Source organism: Urocampus carinirostris, chromosome 12, assembly GCF_059441175.1.
Source record: "Urocampus carinirostris isolate Australia breed hairy pipefish chromosome 12, RoL_Ucar_1.0, whole genome shotgun sequence".
Lineage (NCBI taxonomy): Eukaryota > Metazoa > Chordata > Actinopteri > Syngnathiformes > Syngnathidae > Urocampus > Urocampus carinirostris.
Window position 1 is genome coordinate 2,789,615 of NC_142360.1, and position 19,476 is coordinate 2,809,090.

Sequence of the window (19,476 nt, forward strand, 5' to 3'; positions counted from 1 at the left end):
CTCACTGTTTTTCTAACTTACCGTATTTTCCGCACTATAAGGCGCACCTAAAAGTCTTAATTTTTGTCAAAAGCTGACCATGCGCCTTATAACACAGTGCGCCTTATATATGGCTCAATATTAAATTCGCAAGGTCTCGCAACTTACTCAACAGCCGCCGACTCGATTTTACCCCGAACGTGGAGTAGTCCGTGGTGTATGCTGGGATTTATATACCGGTGTTTCATTGGCTAACCAATGTGTCAATCATCCGTTAAATCGATCGCTATTGGCTGAAGTTATTCGGAGCCTCGGATTGGCTAGAGGGCCAAAACAAACCCTGCAATTGGCCGAAAAAGATGTGTCAATCATTCGTTAAATCGATCGGTATTGGCTGAAGTTATTCGGAGCCTCGGATTGGCTAGATGGCCAAAACAAACCCTGCAATCGGCCGAGTTTAGCAATGGCGTAGCAAGCTTGCTAAAGTGCGCCATAAAGAAACAGGTTTCATTAGTCTGTATTTGTAAATATTCTACTCTCCTGGATTTACTTCACTCACGGTTGTAAGAAGACCATGATTGCGTATCATTTTTGAACGTGAGAACTTGACATGGAGTTATGCGGCTTTATATTTTCCCGGTATCTTGTTTTAGAACAATCTTGATGTTGCTGTGATGAGTTGAGTGAATTAAACTCAATTCCAAGTGTTTATTGTCATATGCACAGTAAAGTTGTGAGGGAAAAAGAAAATAGAAACATAAAAATGTTTGGCATTTCTTGAATCCCAAGACTTCAACCTTCCGAATAATATTTGAAATGACGCATTTAAGTGACATCGTACGGACACCGCATCCGCACGTGTCTACGACACGTATTTGCTTCTTTGCAAGCTTTGGGAATGTTAAGGAGGTAATCAGTTTGACTGAATCATCTGACTGTTTTGTCGACGTTCCCATTGTAGCGCCTTATAATCCGGTGCGCCTTATCTATGGAAGATATAGGACCAAAAACTATTTTTTGGGGGTGCGCCCTACAACCCGGTGCGCCCTATAGTGCGGAAAATACGGTAGATTTTTTTGGCAGGCCGTAGGTTTGCCATGCTTAGCTTGAAGTGTACATCAAAACAAAAAAAACAAAAAAACCCACACAGCCAGTCAGGACTTTCTTTTTAAAGGGTTCTTTTTTTAAAAACCTTTCGGATGGCAATTTTTACTTTGGTGTTTCTTTCTTGAATCTAAAGGAATTTGGGGGGAATACATTTTGTTCTAAGACTGAGAGACAAACCTTCCTGATGTCGGCATTCGCGAAATCCAAATCTGCTTGGAGTTGTCGCAACTGAGATTTTTTGCTCTCTACGTTTTTCTTCAAGAATTGCTGCAGAGAGGGAAACTACATCAGTCGTTCAATCAGACTTGACCTCTGTACTCGGAAGTGGACCAGAACCAACCTTTTCCTGCTGCGTAGCTTTCAGCATCTCCTTGGTTTGCATCAACTTATGCTCCCAGTCTTTGGCTTCCTGCTCCAGAGAGGTCACGCAGGCAGCTAAACGCTGCTTGTCACGAACCGCCGTGTCCAAAGAGGCATTTTCCTGCCTAAGCGACGCCACCTCCTGCTTGGCGCGCTTACACTCCTTCATACGCAGTGAAGTACGAACCAACAAGTGGAGTTGTTCATAAGTTAGTCTTTAAGCAATTTGATATGGTCTATGAGGCTTAATCTCATTACTCTCCCTCATCTTCATTTTTGCCACTTACTCTAGAAAACAGCAGTCACACTGAGGGTAAGATAGTCTGAATCCCCTGCTAACCATAGAGCAGGTGCCACCAAACTTTATCAAGCTGAGAGAAACTTTTATGTTAGTCCGAGGGGCTACCAGTTTAATTTGCATTTCTAAAATAGCAGCCAGTATAAACCATAAACATGATATATACAAGAAATCATTTGACACGCGAACTCTCAATAATGATAATATAATAGATTTAAAAGAATAAAAAGAATAGAGTAAAAAATATATTGTAGTGTATAATACAAGGTTAATATATAAAATAGTTTTAAAGAAAGAATATGTAAAAAACAAGACTAGAGTAGAATATAGGAATGCTGTTGGCATAATACTATACATAGTAACCCAAATCAATTCCCGTTGAACATAAGAATAGCGGAAGGGTAAAAACTCTCTTTAAGACGTGTAGTCTTGCTCACAATGGAGCAAAGATGGCGACCTGACGGCAGGTTATCAAAGTACCTGCGAGCAGAGTGACTGGGATCGTCTATAATTTTTAGTGTCGGTTTTCTAGTTCAAATTGGAAGGTTATATTAATGATTTCATTGTTGATAAGGTTGATGAAAAGCTTCAGTTTCAGGCATAAATATACAGGTCACAATGTAAACGCGATAAACCTAATCTCATTGTCATTATGATGGCGGCGCGTGCAAACGCTGCGGCTTCACAGGCTCCAGTTCGTCTTTTTTTTTTCAGTGTCCCCTTATCCCTCATATTTTCCCTTCGACTCCCTTCGCATATACAATAACATCCACAACATCCCGAGGGAAAAACAGAGACCACCGGATCTCCCTGGGTGATCTGCCTGCCGACAACGACGGAGCAAAAGAAAAAGGCTGCCTGTCGGGTCTGGCTAAGAAGGCGACCACACAGACCAGCGCTCCCAAGCATGCTCCTAACCAACGCCAGATCCATCGTCCACAATGAGTGAATTCGAGCTGCGGATCGCCACCAACAACATCCGGAATTGGAGTATTTTTGTCATCACGGAGTCTTAGCTTTCCCCGACGCCAAATTACAACTAGCAAGACGCACGCTTCACCGGCACGAACGAGACGGAGACTCCGGTAAAAACAGGGGTTGGAGACTCCGCGCTACAATAACAGCCGAATCATTGACACACACTGCACACTCAATATGCAGTTTCTACCAGTATCGTGCAGACACTTCTATCTACTGGGAGCGCTAACTGTGGTCATTGTGCTTGCTGTTTATGCTAACGTTAGCATAGCGCTAAATCTCCTGCACGCTGCTATCAATAAACAGTAGCTTGCACACCCCAACGGAGCTTTTGTCCTCGCCGGCGACTTTAATCGGGCATGTTTATGGACTGTACTCCCCAAATCCATTCAATACGTGGACTGAGCAATTTGGGAAAATACATTGGACTGTGTGCACTATAAGATCAAACATCAAGTTTGATCCATCATTTCTGTTTGTCCCTCACCCCCCCTCCTGAGGAAGATGAGCCTATTTACAACAAAGACAACAAAGACAGTTAAAACGTGTTCTTTGTTCCTTTATCTCTTTGTTTTATTATCCTCATTGTAAAATGTGGAACTGGAGTCGTCCAATTTTGTTGTTATAATATATCCCATGTTGTAACAATGACAATAAACGCGTATTCTATTCTATTCTATTAACATCTTTGATGAGATAGAGGATCAGCATTATGCATGCACTGCAGAGTAAGACATGTGATTTACCCTTAATTAACTAACCTAATTTGACAAGACTTGTAAAATAAGCTTCTTTATTGGTACTAACTTTTATTCATCTAAAGCTCCATGTTAACCTAGCTATTTTTTTCACTCAGGTATAATTACCAAAGTACAAAAACTAGCACATAACAGGCCACTGAACTCTCTGTAAACAAAGTAACTTGATGTAGAACGCTAACAAGAGCTAACATTAGCCTAACGTAAGATATGTTAATGTTATATACAACTTGATATTTCTCTCCAGCAAAGTGATAATACGTTGCCTCAAATACTATGTTGACTTACCTGGGCTCTAGAATATATTTTGCCAATAAAAAGCTTCTGGAGAGGCAGTTTATCTCCTTGCTTTGATTTAGCCAACTTTCTCCTCACCCGAAATTCAACCAACCCGCAAAGGACATCTTAACAACAGTCCTTAACGCAGTCCTCAAACATTTTTCTTGCGCAAGTTAAACTATAATGTTTATTTTTCGTACTCGTAACAGAATCACAATTTCGCATATATTTGGTCACAACAAAACAAGGCTCGAAATCAGGACATGGTAAGATTCATAGCAGAATCTTTCTCTTTTCTATAGCAATAAAGTTGGCAAGAAAAGACAAAAATAGGAGGGGAAACAGAAAGTATTGGGATTGAGCCTCATTTTCGAAGAACTGAATCTGAAGAAACGGCGATCTCACCTCTTCGGCACCTGCCAGCTTGGATGTGAGTTCCCTGATTGTGGCCTCGTTTTTGTCATTGCGCTTGGTCATCTCCCTGCAGGAGGTCTCCAGTTCTGCAATGCAAGTTTGCATCTGCAGGTTCCTTTGCTGGTGAGTTCGCTCCAAGTCCTGAAGCTGCTGACGTGCCTCCTGCCTCAGCCGTTCTTGCACCTGCGGCCACACTATTGTTGTCACTTAGTCATCACTGGGGGCTTTCAAAAACGAGGAGCTGAGCCTTACCTCTTCCGCCTTCTCCCGCTCGGACCGCAACTCGTCAGCATGACTGCTGCGAAGCGAGCTGCTCTCAAAGCTCTTTTCTGAACGCAGACGATCCACCTCCTTCAGCTTCTCAGATAGCGTCTGGCAAAAACATGACTAAAATTTGAACTTGAAAGTTCTCTGGCAGCAGACCTTGCTGAGGGTCATCAACACAGACCAGAAAGTCATGGAGTGCCCAGTCTGGAGAACATTGTTGGCTCTTGCCCACCACAGCAGAGCAGACATTATTCTAGGTAATTGCATACTGCACATTTCTGCTTGAGAAATTGGAAAGGCCTTGTGACTGTTTTGTCGGAGTTGAGTGCGACAACCCCCAAAAGCTGCGTGGGTTAAGTTTAACCTCTGCCATTACAACACGTGTTTTACGTCCTTTTAGGTACTCAATTGCGGCTTTTTGTCTGATTTTGTCTGGCTAGCTCCTTGTCAGCGTCTGGGCAGCTGAAGGCTTTTCCGTTTTATTTGATTCCAGTTGGCGCTTGCTAGCTGACACTGTGTGTTGTTTGGCCGGCTAGCCTGGCCTTAGTGCTGGTTTTACCGTATCCCTTAGATTATTACTGACCAGCTTTGCTTTTATCGACGCAGACGTTACCGTAATTGTTGCTGGTTCCTGGTTAGCCTGGCTGCACACAGTGTTTTTTTGGTCGGCCACCTTGCGTTTTTCTGCGGAGGCAGGTGCCGCCATTCGTTGATCAGTCCCAGTAGCCCCCCTGTCTCATTTTGCAATTTAGCTCTTTTTGGCCCTTTGTTGTACCATTTCTGCATCCACATGCGACGACACCAAGGCATTCTCCACAGAAACCATCATGAACTTTGCTTAAAACACTCACAACCTCTTTGAATAATTGACACATAAAACGATATGGCGGGGGATCGCTAGGGTGCTGGTATTCCTCCAGTGACATCACAGCCCAAAATGACAAAGACGGGCAGTCTTTAAAATCCATTATCTCAAAAAATAATGACAATGAATATATATATCTATATATAGAGAGATAGAGAGATTTCATGGAAAAACCATGTACTATTTTCTCAAATTTTCCATGTTTAAGAATTTGCAAATACATTAATGGACTCCTCTCACCCCAGCCACAAATGCTTTTGATCTGCTGATTTTGATTGCAGTTGAATTAACTTTGACAGTGTCCATTCCCCTCTTCTAGAATACTTTTATGTTGCAAAGCACTGTGGGACTTTTAATACATAGACATATGATAAATGCAAACTCCAACTAACTAATTTTATTTTCTGTAACCATGGCGAAAATGCCACAGTTGTATCTATCGATTTATAGTGCCAGTCAATGCTTGTAGCTAACCACATACAAGCACATCTTGTAAACACATGAAATGCAGTAATGAAGCACTTTCGGAGCAAACAAGCACAGTAATTTGGTTGAAATTGGTGAGTGACATGAAGAAAATCTTTTTTATTTAATGTTTAAGTTTAGCAACTTCTCTTCGCGTCATGACGCCGCTCCCGCTTGTAATTGGAATATTAGCAAAACCATGTATACGAGGTTATTTGGTCATCTCTAGACATGTAAACTATTCGTTTGGATTGTTTCAGAAATCTAATATATTTTTTTCAACCGGATTATTGCCTGCATGTAAACATAGTCAATGTTTTGATCAAAAAAAAAAGTAAACAAAACTGCAACAGTGTGGAGGTAAAGAAACAAACCTGTTCAACGTTTTTTAGCCGCCTCCTGAGATCTTCTTCAGTCTTTTGAAATTCAACCTCCAGTGCTTCCTTCTCAGCCTGAAAGACCAACATAGAGTTAAATAAATATTTTTTGAGGTCTAATCTTCCATAGTCTCAACATAAATCAACGATATACGGAAAGAGTATTTTGAGTTGGAAAATGCTTCGATTTCCGAAAATTACACTTTTCAATAGATTTGACTTCATTGTAATCAGAAATCTAAATTTTAAATAATTAAATAACTATTTTCAGCGTGTTCACCTTGAGAGTAGCCAGACAGGCTGCCAGGTAGTCAGTGACATTTTTGTCCGAGCCTGGCGTGAGCTTGAGAGAGAGGTGGTCCATTTGCCTGTAGGTGCTGATCTCCTTCACAGTGAGGCAGGCGGGGCCTTCCAGAGATGGTGAATCACATGACAGCACCAACTGGAACCTGTAGTTGAAGTCACAAAATTGACTTGTTGAAATATAAAGTTGACTTTTGTTCACTTTGAATAGGCAAGTCTGTTTATGCAGGACAAACCTCAGGAGGTCTATCTCCATAATGTCATGAACCAAAGATGTCCATAAACGTAGAAACAAAACAACAAAGGGTATGCCATGAGGACCAGAAAATTAAATAAATTGTGAAACACTAATTTTATGCAACTGAACAAAACATAGAAAAAATAAAATGCATGATACAGTATGTTCCAAAAGTGAGTATGCCACTCACATTTCTGCAGAGATTTCATGATTGGGTTTAATTGAACAACACTGAAGAAACATCGGTTTGACACAATGAAAGGTGGTCTGTGTAAAGCTTATATCGCAGTGTAAATTTCTTTTCCCGTCAAAATATTTGCCAATACTCTTCTACTCCTCCGTGACATGACAGGGGGATATTTGAGATCTCGAGCTTCTCCACTTTCACTTGAGGATGCCCCAAAGATGTTCTATTGGATATAGATCTGGGGATATGCTTAGCCAGTCTATCCCTTTTACACTTAGCCCTTTCAGAAAATGTTTGAAGCAAATAACATAGCATCAAACATTTACAGACACTTTTACAACAAGAACCCGGCATTCTTAGTTCGAATGTTTTGCGTTTATGTTAGACCCGGGTTAGAATATAATAGCGTTGTGTGGAACCCTTACTTACTCAAGGACATTAACCTACTGAAATGAGTTCAACGTCGGTATACGAAGCGGATACCTGGGATGCACAACTTGTCATATCCGGAAAGACTACAAAGACTGAACTTGGACTTTTTGGACCTCCGCAGAATTCGATTCGATTTAATTTTTGTGTTCAAAGTACTGCATGGAATGATCGATGTGCCTTTTGATCACTTTTTTCTGTCGTGTTGATTGTTTACGTAGTCACAGATATAAGTTACAGGTGCCTAGACCTACCAGCAACTTGCATGGAAACTTTATTTCTTTCAGGATACCAAAAATTTGGAATTTTTTTGCCTGACCGGGTTATTAGTGCAAATACGGCGCAAACCTTTAAGCAAAGGTTGGCAGAAATAGATTTGTCAAATTTTCTTAGGGGAGGGGGCGTAAGGTGACCATATTTGGCCATGCTCACTCACAGCATTAGTTTTTTTTGTGTCATGTTTTGATTAACGTATCCAACAATACCCTCAATAAACAAACATTTCATTTCATTTCATTTCAATGATCTGCAACTCTCAAATTCCAGTTGCACTCATGCATCCCCAAACTAAGACATTCCCAACACCATGCTTGGCTTTAGGCACGACAGAAACATGTTCCTCACCTGATTGCCGCCTGAAATGCTTCAGACCATCTGACCCAAAAGAAAATAATCTTTGTCTAATCACACTACAGAATATCTACAGTAAGCCATGGCTTTTGTTGACCAACTTCTTTTAATTGTGATAAAGCTATGTTTCTTCAGTAATGTTCTATAAAACACCAAAATAAAATCTCAGCAAAAATGAGAGGGGTGTACTCACTTTTATGACATGGTGTGTTAGAACACAAACTAGATCTAAACGAACAAAACATGAAAGGATGACAACGTAGAATATGGTGGAATACCAATTGGTTTTAAGTGAACAAAACAAGAAAGAGGAACACTCACACATAGGTAGAAATATCACCGGTACACAATGTTCAAACAAATACTACGTCTAAGCAAAAAAACCTGAAAGAAAGAAATAAAACATTCCCACGTCCCTGTTAACAGAACAATGAGACTGCCATGACGACAAGACCAAGAAATGTATTGAAGGCACACTAAATAGCAGAAACAAAAACAGCAAAAAAAAGTAAACACAGGACACGTTGGAACACTAACTAGCTCTAACCTAACAAAACACGAAAGGAACAGAGTTAGGAGTGAACAAAACATGAGAGTAGATGCTGGGAACACACTAAAAAGGGGGTTAGTACAACTAGATCATTTTCCAACACAAACCAGCTCTAACAGACGGAAATATTAAAGGAGACAACAAAAAACATTCCCTCGAATGGACAGAACAACGAAGGGTGATAAATATAATCCATGACAACATAACCATTAAGCATAATGCAGGCACGCTAGCTTGCTCTAACTCAATGAAAAACTGGAACGAAAAGAAATGCAGGACGTTACATGAACTCAAAACATAACAAAAGCATAGAAAAACAACAAAGGATATTCTAGAACATTAACTAAATCTTAATGAAAAAAACATGTAAGAGGGCAACGTGGAACTTGTAGTAATACAACATGGTTCTAACTAATTAAAACATGGAAATGAGATAATGTAAGAATCATTCCAACACATGGATAGAACAATGAGATTGCCATGACGAACAGACCATGAAATATAATCAGCGTTTGTACTTTTTCCATGGACAAATTCAAACACTTTTTATGGCCCTTCAAAGCCAAGTTTCCAATTTCTCCAGTACCATTAAAAGAAATCCAGTGAGAATCATCTATTTTGCAGATCCACAAATAGAACAACGCGTTAAATAGGAATTTTTTTTGTCTTAATGTGGATTTATAAGACTTGTGATTTTTAGGTCTTAAATAAATCGTGACTACAGTAATTGATCTAAATAATACACGTGTAAAGATTTATGAGACAAATCTCCCCCAAAATAAGTGTTGGGTAAAATGACGATTTTTAAGTTACAAGAAGTTCTTCCCATGACAATTTACCATAAGGAATCGCAACCTTAATATTTTCCCATCGCCCACAATAATTGCCCAAAATCGATTCGTAATACTCACATTAACAATACGTTTCATAGTGCCCTGGATAGGTGAAGCATGCACCTATATTGAATGCGACTGGTAGAGGGTGCCAACACTTCATAGGTCAATGCCATATAAACTAATGCCAGCTGCCGTCAATCAAGAGGGAAGAAATGCAACGGCAAAGCTAAAACACCATAGTGTAGTGTCCAGCGTCATTTTTGAGCAGACTTGTTTCAGACATAGCAACAATTTCAAGAATGTACAAGCACTTCACCCAAAATTCAAGCACTTCTCAATCCTGGAAAATACAACAAGATTTCAAGCGCCCTGAATGACAGTGAGACCATAAGAGCAAAGTTCCATTGAAAGCACCAAAAACACAGAACAAAACAGTGCATAGAGTACACAACATGACACACACGAAAGAAAGCGTGTAGTGGGAGAAAGTACTTTGGAGGGTTGTGATTCTGCTCCGACTGACACTGGCGAAGAAGGTCCTTCAGCATCTCGGGGAAGCACGCAAACTCAATCAGAAGCGACTGCTGGGCTTTCAGACTACCGAAAGATGATAAAAAAAATATAAAAAGGCAGGATTTCGGAGTAAAATGTGCTCACGTCCACTTCGGCGGACCTTTGAAAGTCTTCCTCTGATATCGTCAGGCTGAAGAAAAAATGAGGCTCGGCATCATTGGTTAATCTCACCACGAGGTCCTGAAGAGCAAAACAAAAAAAAAGAAGTTATTCCTAGAAGCCTTTTCCAAACAGAGCCCTGGGTAGAGGTAAGACCAGGCCTAAATACTCCAGCCTGACATTACCCGACCCGCAGGTATTGAAGACTGGCCCAGCCCATTCGTAAAGAGGAGCGCTTGTCTCTAGCCCACTTTTTATTAATTACCCGGCCGTCATTGTTCTTAGTTCATTTTTCTTTGTTATGCGGTCCTCTTTAATGTCAATTTATATAGTAACTGTCGCGCACCAGGACCATACACAGTTTTCTTGGATGAATTCTCTGGACTGTTTGACCTAGTAACCTATGCAGACAAATTAATAATTATGGGGGACTTTCCAGCACATCAAGGACTCCCTGCCACCCACACTGGACCCCTACCAGTTTGCCTACAGGGAAAACCACTCCACTGACGACGCCATAAACACAGTACTTCACACACCTGGACCACCAGGGGAACGACGTCAGAATGCTCTTTCTGGACTTCAGCTCGGCTTTCAACACCATTATCCCGGAGATCCTGGTGGAGAAACTCTCTCACCTAGGACTCTCTCCCTCAATCTGCCACTGGATAATAGACTTCCTTTCAAACCACCCATAGTCCGTGAAACTGCAACCACGTCTCTCCCACCCTAACACTGATCACTGGCTCCCCCTAAGGTTGTGTACTGAGCCCCCTGCTTTTCACCCTCTAGACATCCGACTGCTCACCGACCCACCTCACAAACACAATTGTTAAGTATGCCGACGATACCACCTTGGTAGACCTCATCTCTGAAGGGGATGAGGCGGCGTACAGAGATGAGGTGGAGTCACAAACAACGTGGTGTTCGAAAAAACCCCTCATACTGAACACCACAAAAACAAAGGAACTCATACTGGACTTCAGGAGGAAAGGCAGGAACCCAGCACCACTCATTATAAAAGGAAACACTGTGGAGAGAGTCCATTCTTTCAAATTCCTGGGTGTGCACAGCAGCGACTGCATTTCCTGAGAGTCCTCAAGAAAAATCATCTGAAACAGCAGCTGCTGGTGTCCTTTTACAAACCCACAGTGGAGAGCATTCTAACATACTGCATTACAGTGTTGCATGCTGGGTGCATTACAGTGTTGCATGCTGGGTGCACGGCAGCAGACAGGAAAACACTTCAGAGGGTCATCAACGCAGCCCAGAGAATCGTTGGTTGCTCTCTACCCAGTCTGGAGGAAATTGCCTGCTCCTGCTACCTCAGCAGAGCAGAAAACATCATCAAGGACTTTTCTCACCCCGGCCACCACCTCTTTGAACTGCTGCCTTCCGGCAGGCACTACAGGTCGCATGAAACAAAAACAAACAGACTCAGAGACAGTTTCTTCCCCAGAGCCATTACCACCCCTAACGCACACCGCACAAAAATCTGAAACTCTTGCAAACACACTACTTCATACCGATGTAAAATTGTATTCATGCCTATGCTCACTTTGCACAATGTTGACTATTTTTGCACTACCCCATATTGCACTAATAGGATCCCAAAACTGTATGTAACATTCTATATGCCCACATTTCTTGTGTAAATTGTAACCTTTATCTTCTTTGTTCCTTTATATTGTGTAAATTATAACCTTATCTTCTTTGTTCCTTTATCTTTTTAATTTTCTTTTATCCACACCGTTAAATGTGAAAATGGAGTGCCACGCCCAATTTCGTTGTCACAATATGTTCAACCCATTTTGTAACAATGACAATAAAAGGTATATTCTATTCTATTTATCATTCATATGAACTCCCCACTCAGTTCACTTACTGTTGCGTTTCAGTCTCTAATTGATACATTTTGTTTTAATCAACTGATTGATTTGCCGACTAAAAAACGGAAAATGCTAGACTTGGTTCTGACTCGAGAAGTTTCGACCTCAAACGTGACGGTGTTACCGTGCACGACCGTTGTTTCTGATCATTATTTAGTTACATTTGAGGTGCTGGCTAAATGCTGTATTAAAAAAACTCAAGGATTTAGCAGACAATATAAGCACTGGCATGGTTTCTGAGCTCTCCGATCTTCTTACAGGAGGAGTTGCGTCATTTCCTTTATATAAAGGCTCTATTGACTCACTCATGAATGAGTTTACTGCTACCCTGGCTAGTGTCCTGGATTCCGTAGCGCCCCTACAGCTTAAATAAGGACCTAAAAGACGCACGCCTTGGTTTACTGATGAAACTAGATCGCTTAAACAAGACTGAAGGAAATCTGAAAGAAAATGGCGCGCGACCGAGCTCGAGGTTTTCTGTCAAACCTGGTGTGACAGCTTGTTAAAGTATAAATCAGACCATGTCTCTGCAAAATCAGCCTATTTTTTGAAGGTGATTGACCCACAAAAGAATAACCCCAAAATCATTTTCGACACTGTAGCATCGCTAACGAGGCAACAAATTATTCCAGATTGTTCTACCCATCCAGCCCATGACTTTGTTGTCTTCTTTAAAAAGAAGATTCAATGCATACGGGAAGAAATTTCTAAAGACAATGTTAATACATCATGTATTAAAGGTCTGAAATCTATAGATGCGCGACATTGTGACTGTCCTGGGATTTTTTTTCCCAATTAAGAGATCTGTCACTTGATAATCTTAAACTACTTGCCTGTTTGACCCGCTTACGGGTTCACTGAATAAAAGGTCTTTTTGGGGTCCTTGGACCTTCAATTCTAAATATTATAAACATATCACTCTCCTCAGGTGTAGTTTCAGCAGCTTTTAAGTCCGCTGTTATTAAACCTACACTGAAATGACCCAACCTTGATCCAGAAAGCTTATGTAATTATAGACCTGTGTTAAACCTACTGTTTCTTTCTAAAGTACTTGAAAAAGTTGTGGCACAGTAGCTGAATGATCTTATATACGAGAACAATCTTTTTAAATCAATACAATCAAGAATCAGGGCTAACCACTCTACTGAGACAGCCCTGATTAAGGTAACCAATGATTTTCTAATGGCAATGGACTCCGGGGCTACATCACTCTTGCTGCTGCTGGACCTTAGTGCTGCTTTTGAGACAGTGGACCATAATATCTCACTAGAACGGTTGGAAAAATGGATTGGTCTCTCAGGAACCGTCCTCTTATGGTTCAGATCCTATCTCTCAGATAGGATGCACTGTTAAATAATCTGAGCCTTTTAGTGTTACCTGTGGGTTTCGCAAGGTTCAGTAGTTGGCCCCCTTCTTTTCAACATTTATATGCTTCCATTAGTTCATATTATTCGGAAGTATAATATCAGTTTCCATTGCTACGCAGATGACACTCAACTATATCCTTCGAAGGAGGAATCTGCCACACTTAACTACGGAAATTTGGAGGCCTGCCTCACTGAGATAAAAGAATGGTTGTCACTCAACTTCTTGAGCCTTAACTCTGAAACTACCAAAATGTTAGTTATTGGTCCATCTAAATGCCGTGACTTGTTCTCAAAAACTGCTCTGTACATTGTCAAATGTAATATCACCCAGAGTGACTCAGTCAAAAATGTAGTTGTCATAGGTGTCCTTTCAAACAAACGTTAAGAATAATACTAAAACAGCTTTTTTCCATCTTCGCAGCGTTGGTAAAATTCACCCTATGCTGTCTCAGTCAGATGCGGAGTTTATAATTCACGCGTTCGTTACCTCCCGTTTCGATTGCTGTAATGCACTACTCTCCGGTCTCCCGAAATCCAAAATCAAGAGCCTTGAGCTGGTACAAAATGTTGCAGCGAGGCTTTTGACTAAGACAAGAAAGTTTGATCACATTACCCTGATTTTAGCTCACCTGCATTGGCTCCCTGTTAGCTTAAGATGTGATTTTAAGGTTCTTTTTGTAGTATAAAAAGTCATGCAAGGACTTGCTCCCTCATATCTTTCAGATTTAATTTCCCGCTATGTCCCGGTCCGGAGCCTTCGCTCTGAAAATGCTGGTATACTAGTGATTCCAAGAGCCAGGAAAAGATCCGCAGTTTCGAGAGCGTTCTCCATTCGAGCTCCGGTGCTATGGAATCCGCTTCCCCCAGGGATTCGATCTGCAACCTCAGTGGAAATGTTTAAATCCAAGCTTAAAACACACTTCTATTCTATAGCATATGAATAACCTATATTTTATGTTGACAATATCTTTGTATCAGTCTTTGCGTTTGCCCGCATCCCTGCGTCCTAGACGCATCATTTTTGCTGGGGACGCATAGTTTCAAATCAATGTGCATACCCAGGACGCAACTTTTTTAACACAAAATTGTCATTACTACCAGATTACTTTTTTTTAACAAAGATTTACTGCACTCCAAACTTTTCGTCAGGAAGATCCGCCATTGTTGTTTTCGTCTCGCGGTTCGAGTTTTCGTCTGCACACTGATCTCGGCAAACGAGATCTTGTTGCTTCAAGATCACGTAGATGTTGTGGTGGTTGTTGTCGAGGGAAGGTGAAAATCAAAACAAAATTGGTAATTTCTTCAGTGTCAGACTATCACGAAATGGCAAATCAATCAAGTCAAACGAGTTCGAGTTGTGTATTGAAAGGAAGTCCGTCTTTTTTTAGAGAACCGGCTTTTTTGGCTCAACTAATTAAAGAGAGCCGGCTCTCAAATGGCTCACTTGCTCTGATGATAGATATTACGAATTATGTTGTATTAAGAAGTTAAGAAAAAAAGGAAGTATAAAAGGAGGAAATGAAAAAAAGACAGGTTTGTGGTTATCCCTTTAATCAGCATATTACCAGCAATAATTTGATGCAGAAAAATGAATTAATAATTTGAATAAGAAAATGTATTATTCTACTTAATTATATTTGCATGTATTTTTTACTTTTGCAGTGAACGTCCAAGCTACTTAATTTTTGAACCTTTTCTGCAATAAACCTCATGTCGAGCAACTCAGTATCTCACTACAAAAGGTTTATTAACCATATATATGATATAACGAAACACATGTACAATATAACATGTTAAACTACATAAATAAACACGTTTGAAAAAAAATATGGTGTAAGATTATTTTGTAAGGGAAAATACAACATTTAGTAAGGGCATGGAGCCGTGGAGGTTGAAAGGTATGGAAATTCTTTGAAAGATCGCGGAGGCAAGAAAAACACGTGTGTCCAAGCAAACGATTCGAAAAAAGAAAATAAACAAAAGAATACTCCTAGCAAGAAAAGGACTTTTCTGCCAAAATGGACTAAATTATATTCCTGGTTATACTATGAGGATGACAATGGATTGGACCTTGAAAAAGCATTACAAGTGATAACTGCTTTATATTACCAATTAACTGATAATTAAAACTGAATGAAAATATGGATTAATAATGTCAGCAATAGTATTTTGTATGATGTACAATATTTTTGTGAACTGAAAAATCTGAAGTGATAACTGATTTGTATTACCAATAAACTGTGATGATTCAAACTGAATGAATAAATAGATTTTTATTGTATATTTGTCACGATTTACAATTTCAACCTCGATAACACTAAATTCTGGGGACCCATAGATCTCTGTTGGGACCCATAGATTTTTGAGCATGCGAGTCCCGGGACCCATCACTTTTCAGAGGTAAAATGAACACTGGTGTATTATTTGCCCTCATGTTGGGTTTAGATAATAATAATAATAATAATTTCCTTGTATTGTCATTCTGTGTAACAATGTACACAGAACGAAATGTCGATTGCACCTGACCCGTTGTAGCGAGCCGATGCAGCCGCAGCCAACAGAGGGCGCCGCCGACCACTTTTTAAGTCTTAGGAATGACTCGGCCGGGGCGCGAACCACCGACCTCCCAGTCTCAAATGAGGGGATGATGTCACAATAGTCTGTAATAATAGTTTGCAACAGTCTTTCAATCTGTGCAGCCCTTTGAGACTCTTTGTGATTAAGGTCTATACAAATAAACATGACTTGACTTGGTGGAGGATCCGACAAGCATCTCGCATAACAATGATGGCTGCATGATTTAAAAAGGGTCGTAGGTTGGATTCCCATGATGCTAAAGCGAGAAGCAAAACGTAATAATCATGGGAACAACAATATTTCCAAAAGGAAATTCACTTAATTTGCGTGGTTATCGGAACAACCACAAACATCGAAGCGAATACTTTCAAACCGAATATTTTAATTTAAAATTAATTTCACACTTACGTGTTTGCGAACAGCACTTCCACTTGACAGCAGCTCGATATAAACACGAAGATCGGCTTTACTGAAATAATAAACCACCAAAAAATCGCTTTTTACCACATTTATGAAGCAATTTTATCACACCTGACATCTGTCAAAAAAACTGACGGGAAAATTATGACTACATAACAGTATTGTTAAGTATGAAAGATTAATGTACAGATTTTTAAAAAGCGTTTTATCTGGCTACCTGTCGTCGCAGTGGCGACATCGAATGATGACTGTTACGAGTTCGTTGAAGATTTTCTCCATGTTGCACCGCCGAAGTGTTTGGATTTCTTCTTCTTTGAGGACTTTTTTGTTTTCCTTCGAAAATTGCTCTTTACCGCCCCTAGTGACCTGTGTTGTTTTATGTTATTACAACAATGTTAAAAGGACGGTGTGTACAATTCAAGTCATGTTTATTTATATGTAACCGCGGTGTACGTGTCCCACCAAAGATCCACATTCACGCTGGACTGGATGATGAGGTTTTTATTATTACAGTTTCTGCAAATGGATGAGTCACAACATTAGCTTTTTCTGCTGGGTCTGATCTCTTTGATCTCTTTGTAGTACTCTGGTTAAACTGACAACAAAGCATATCAAAGAGCTTTCTTTTCACTTTACAGAAAATACATTTTAGAATATCACAATACATTTTTAAATCTTTACATTTTAGCAAGACACTTTTAACAAGAGATCGTATAGTGGATTTTTAACGTTTACAATGAATTCAACATGTTTTTCTTTGCTCTGAATTTTAACCAACATCATCCTTTTTTTATGTACATGAGAAAATAGGAATAAAAACAATAATGAGATAAAAATTGGTACAATTTACCTGCAAATGGATGAGTCACAACATTAGCTTTTTCTGCTGGGTCTGATCTCTTTGATCTCTACAAGGGGAATTAATATTTAGTAAAACAGAAACAACACGAGAATAAACCTAAACAGCTTGACAATATCAATCACATTACTATGCATGGTGAGAGATTTGTCAGCTGGGGTTATAATGTTTAAAATTAACTTATTTTGTGGAGCACCAAAAGATATGTCTTACCTTTGTAGTACTCTGGTTAAACTAACAACGAACCCCGCCTCCTGGTCACATGTTAGAAGCCAAAACCAAACCCCACCCCATACCAGCAGATGGCACTGTTGGACTCAGCATTGCAGGACATTTACCAAAAACTATACACATATTTTAGCAGGAATTTCAATAAAATAAAAGTTATTAATACACCCGTTACATACACCCCCCTGAAATTCTGCTAAATATGGGAGTGCTACACTAAACAGAAAAAAAAATCACAGCCGAAACGGCAAATACTGATGAAAAAGACACGAAAACTGGTACAGTATTACAAGGAACAAACTGAAGTGCATGTCAGTTCTAAAACTCTCCCAAAAAAAAGGAGTGTGAAAAGAAAGGAGGCGATCAAACTCCTAACTAAGCACAGACTCAAAGATGCCTGTTACATCTCTGAAATATCAAACATTGTTCCTGTAGTTGTAAGTGCTCACATAGGCACAATTCTTGTTTCTTACTCAAGCTTTGTTACTTAAACTGAAAGTGTATCTCTACTGAACTTAAATTAGGAACTAGCAGATATCGCAGACAGAGGAGTGTCACCTACCAACTGGTCATTCATCTGACAAATTAGACGACTAGGAGGCCTGATGGACTGGCGGACCCTAAGACCATAACGGTCAGGTTGAGCACAATTAACCTGAGCTTGAAGGTCTGGGACAGTCAAGTCTAAACAGTCAGTATTAGGGGAGTCTGCGTCCGGATAGTCAGTGTTAAATGGGGTCTCGTCTGGGAGGCCCATACCCAAAGGGATCATGTTTTCAGAGCACTGTGATGGGCTTTCCGTATTGTCACTTGAAGTATGGTCAACATCTTGTTCGGGGATGTGCTGACTTCCTCGGCTGGATGTATCAACTGTGAGAGAGTCGGACTGGGCATCAGATCTGCTGTCTAGTGAGTTATCCTCCACTTCTGGATGAACTTGCTCTTCACCTGCCTGTATCACCCAGTTTACTGTACGGACATCACTGTCTTCAACCGCGTCAGGTAAATCAGGGCATACATCACTTCCGTGCATAGCAGCGTCACACCCTGAGTGTTCAGATTCGCTGGCCAGATCATCCTCACAGGGCAAGAAGCTAACAGAGAGCAGCAAATTCCTGTGAACTACCTTCTCTTTGCCCGTCAGACAATCCTTGACTCTATAGACATTGAGATCAGGCTTGACTGATATGACTTCATACGGGGTCGACTCCCACTTATCTGCAACTTTGCGTTTCCCCGGGACACCTCTGTTGGCGATCAACACCCGGTCTCCCACGACGAGGGGTGATCCTTTGGCCCTACGGTTGTACAGCTTGGCATGGCGAGTCTGTTCTCTGAGAGTATTCCTCTGTACAATCTGAGCAGCTTCATGTAGATCTTTCTTCAGATGGCGTACAAAGTCAGAATAGCTGACAACAGCATCATTGGTATTTGCATGTTGAAACATGACATCGACAGGGAGACGAGGGATTCTACCAAACACTAGGTAAAACGGTGCAAACCCTGTTGTCTCATGCTCTGTGCAGTTATAGCAGAATGTGAGCTGCTGCAGCATTTGTGGCCACTTTGCTTTGGGCTGAGGGGGAAGGGTTCTGATCATATCTCCCAATGTTCGGTTAAATCGTTCTGCAATTCCATTTCCCATGGGGTGGTACGGAGTCGTATGGGATTTCTCCACCCCTGCCATCTCTAGAAGCTCTTTGATCAGTTTGCTCTCAAAATTAGCTCCCTGATCAGAGTGGATACGCCGTGGGAAACCATAGACAAGGAAGAAATCCTGCACAGACGGCGAGCAACTTGTTTGGCGGTTTGATTCCTGCAAGGGAAGGCATGCGCCATCTTGGAGAAATGATCAGTTACGACCAGGAAATCTACAGACTTGTTCTCTTGCTCAGCAGTCCAAAAGTCTATACAGACCAACTCCATAGGCTCAGAGGTGACTATGTTCTTGAGTGGTGCACGGTTGTGTGGTTCCGGTGTTTTCCCTACTACACAGCGCTGACAGGATTTAACATAATTCACAACATCACGTTCCATGCCATTCCAGAAGAATCTTTGCCTCACCAGAGACAAAGTACGGTTCTGGCCTTGGTGACCTGCTGAGTCATGTAAACCTTGAAGGACTTTCTGTTTCAATGAATCAG

At 40.7% G+C, this 19,476-nt stretch overlaps 1 protein-coding gene across 1 annotated transcript in view; it reads right to left on the minus strand.

Annotated features, from left to right (window-relative positions):
• sass6 (SAS-6 centriolar assembly protein) overlaps window positions 1-16,651 on the minus strand; it is a 24,704-nt gene extending 8,053 nt beyond the window's left edge. Inside the window, exons 1-10 of the mRNA XM_088350572.1 lie at window positions 16,463-16,651; window positions 16,234-16,294; window positions 9,994-10,073; window positions 9,813-9,917; window positions 6,428-6,596; window positions 6,145-6,222; window positions 4,426-4,545; window positions 4,165-4,356; window positions 1,427-1,609; window positions 1,264-1,353 (exon numbers count right to left, since the gene is read on the minus strand). Of these exons, the coding sequence (XP_088206698.1) occupies window positions 1,264-1,353; window positions 1,427-1,609; window positions 4,165-4,356; window positions 4,426-4,545; window positions 6,145-6,222; window positions 6,428-6,596; window positions 9,813-9,917; window positions 9,994-10,073; window positions 16,234-16,294; window positions 16,463-16,524 (1,140 nt within the window). The 5' untranslated portion in view covers window positions 16,525-16,651. The remainder of the gene's footprint in view (window positions 1-1,263; window positions 1,354-1,426; window positions 1,610-4,164; window positions 4,357-4,425; window positions 4,546-6,144; window positions 6,223-6,427; window positions 6,597-9,812; window positions 9,918-9,993; window positions 10,074-16,233; window positions 16,295-16,462) is intronic.
• Between the last annotated feature and the right edge of the window lie 2,825 nt (window positions 16,652-19,476).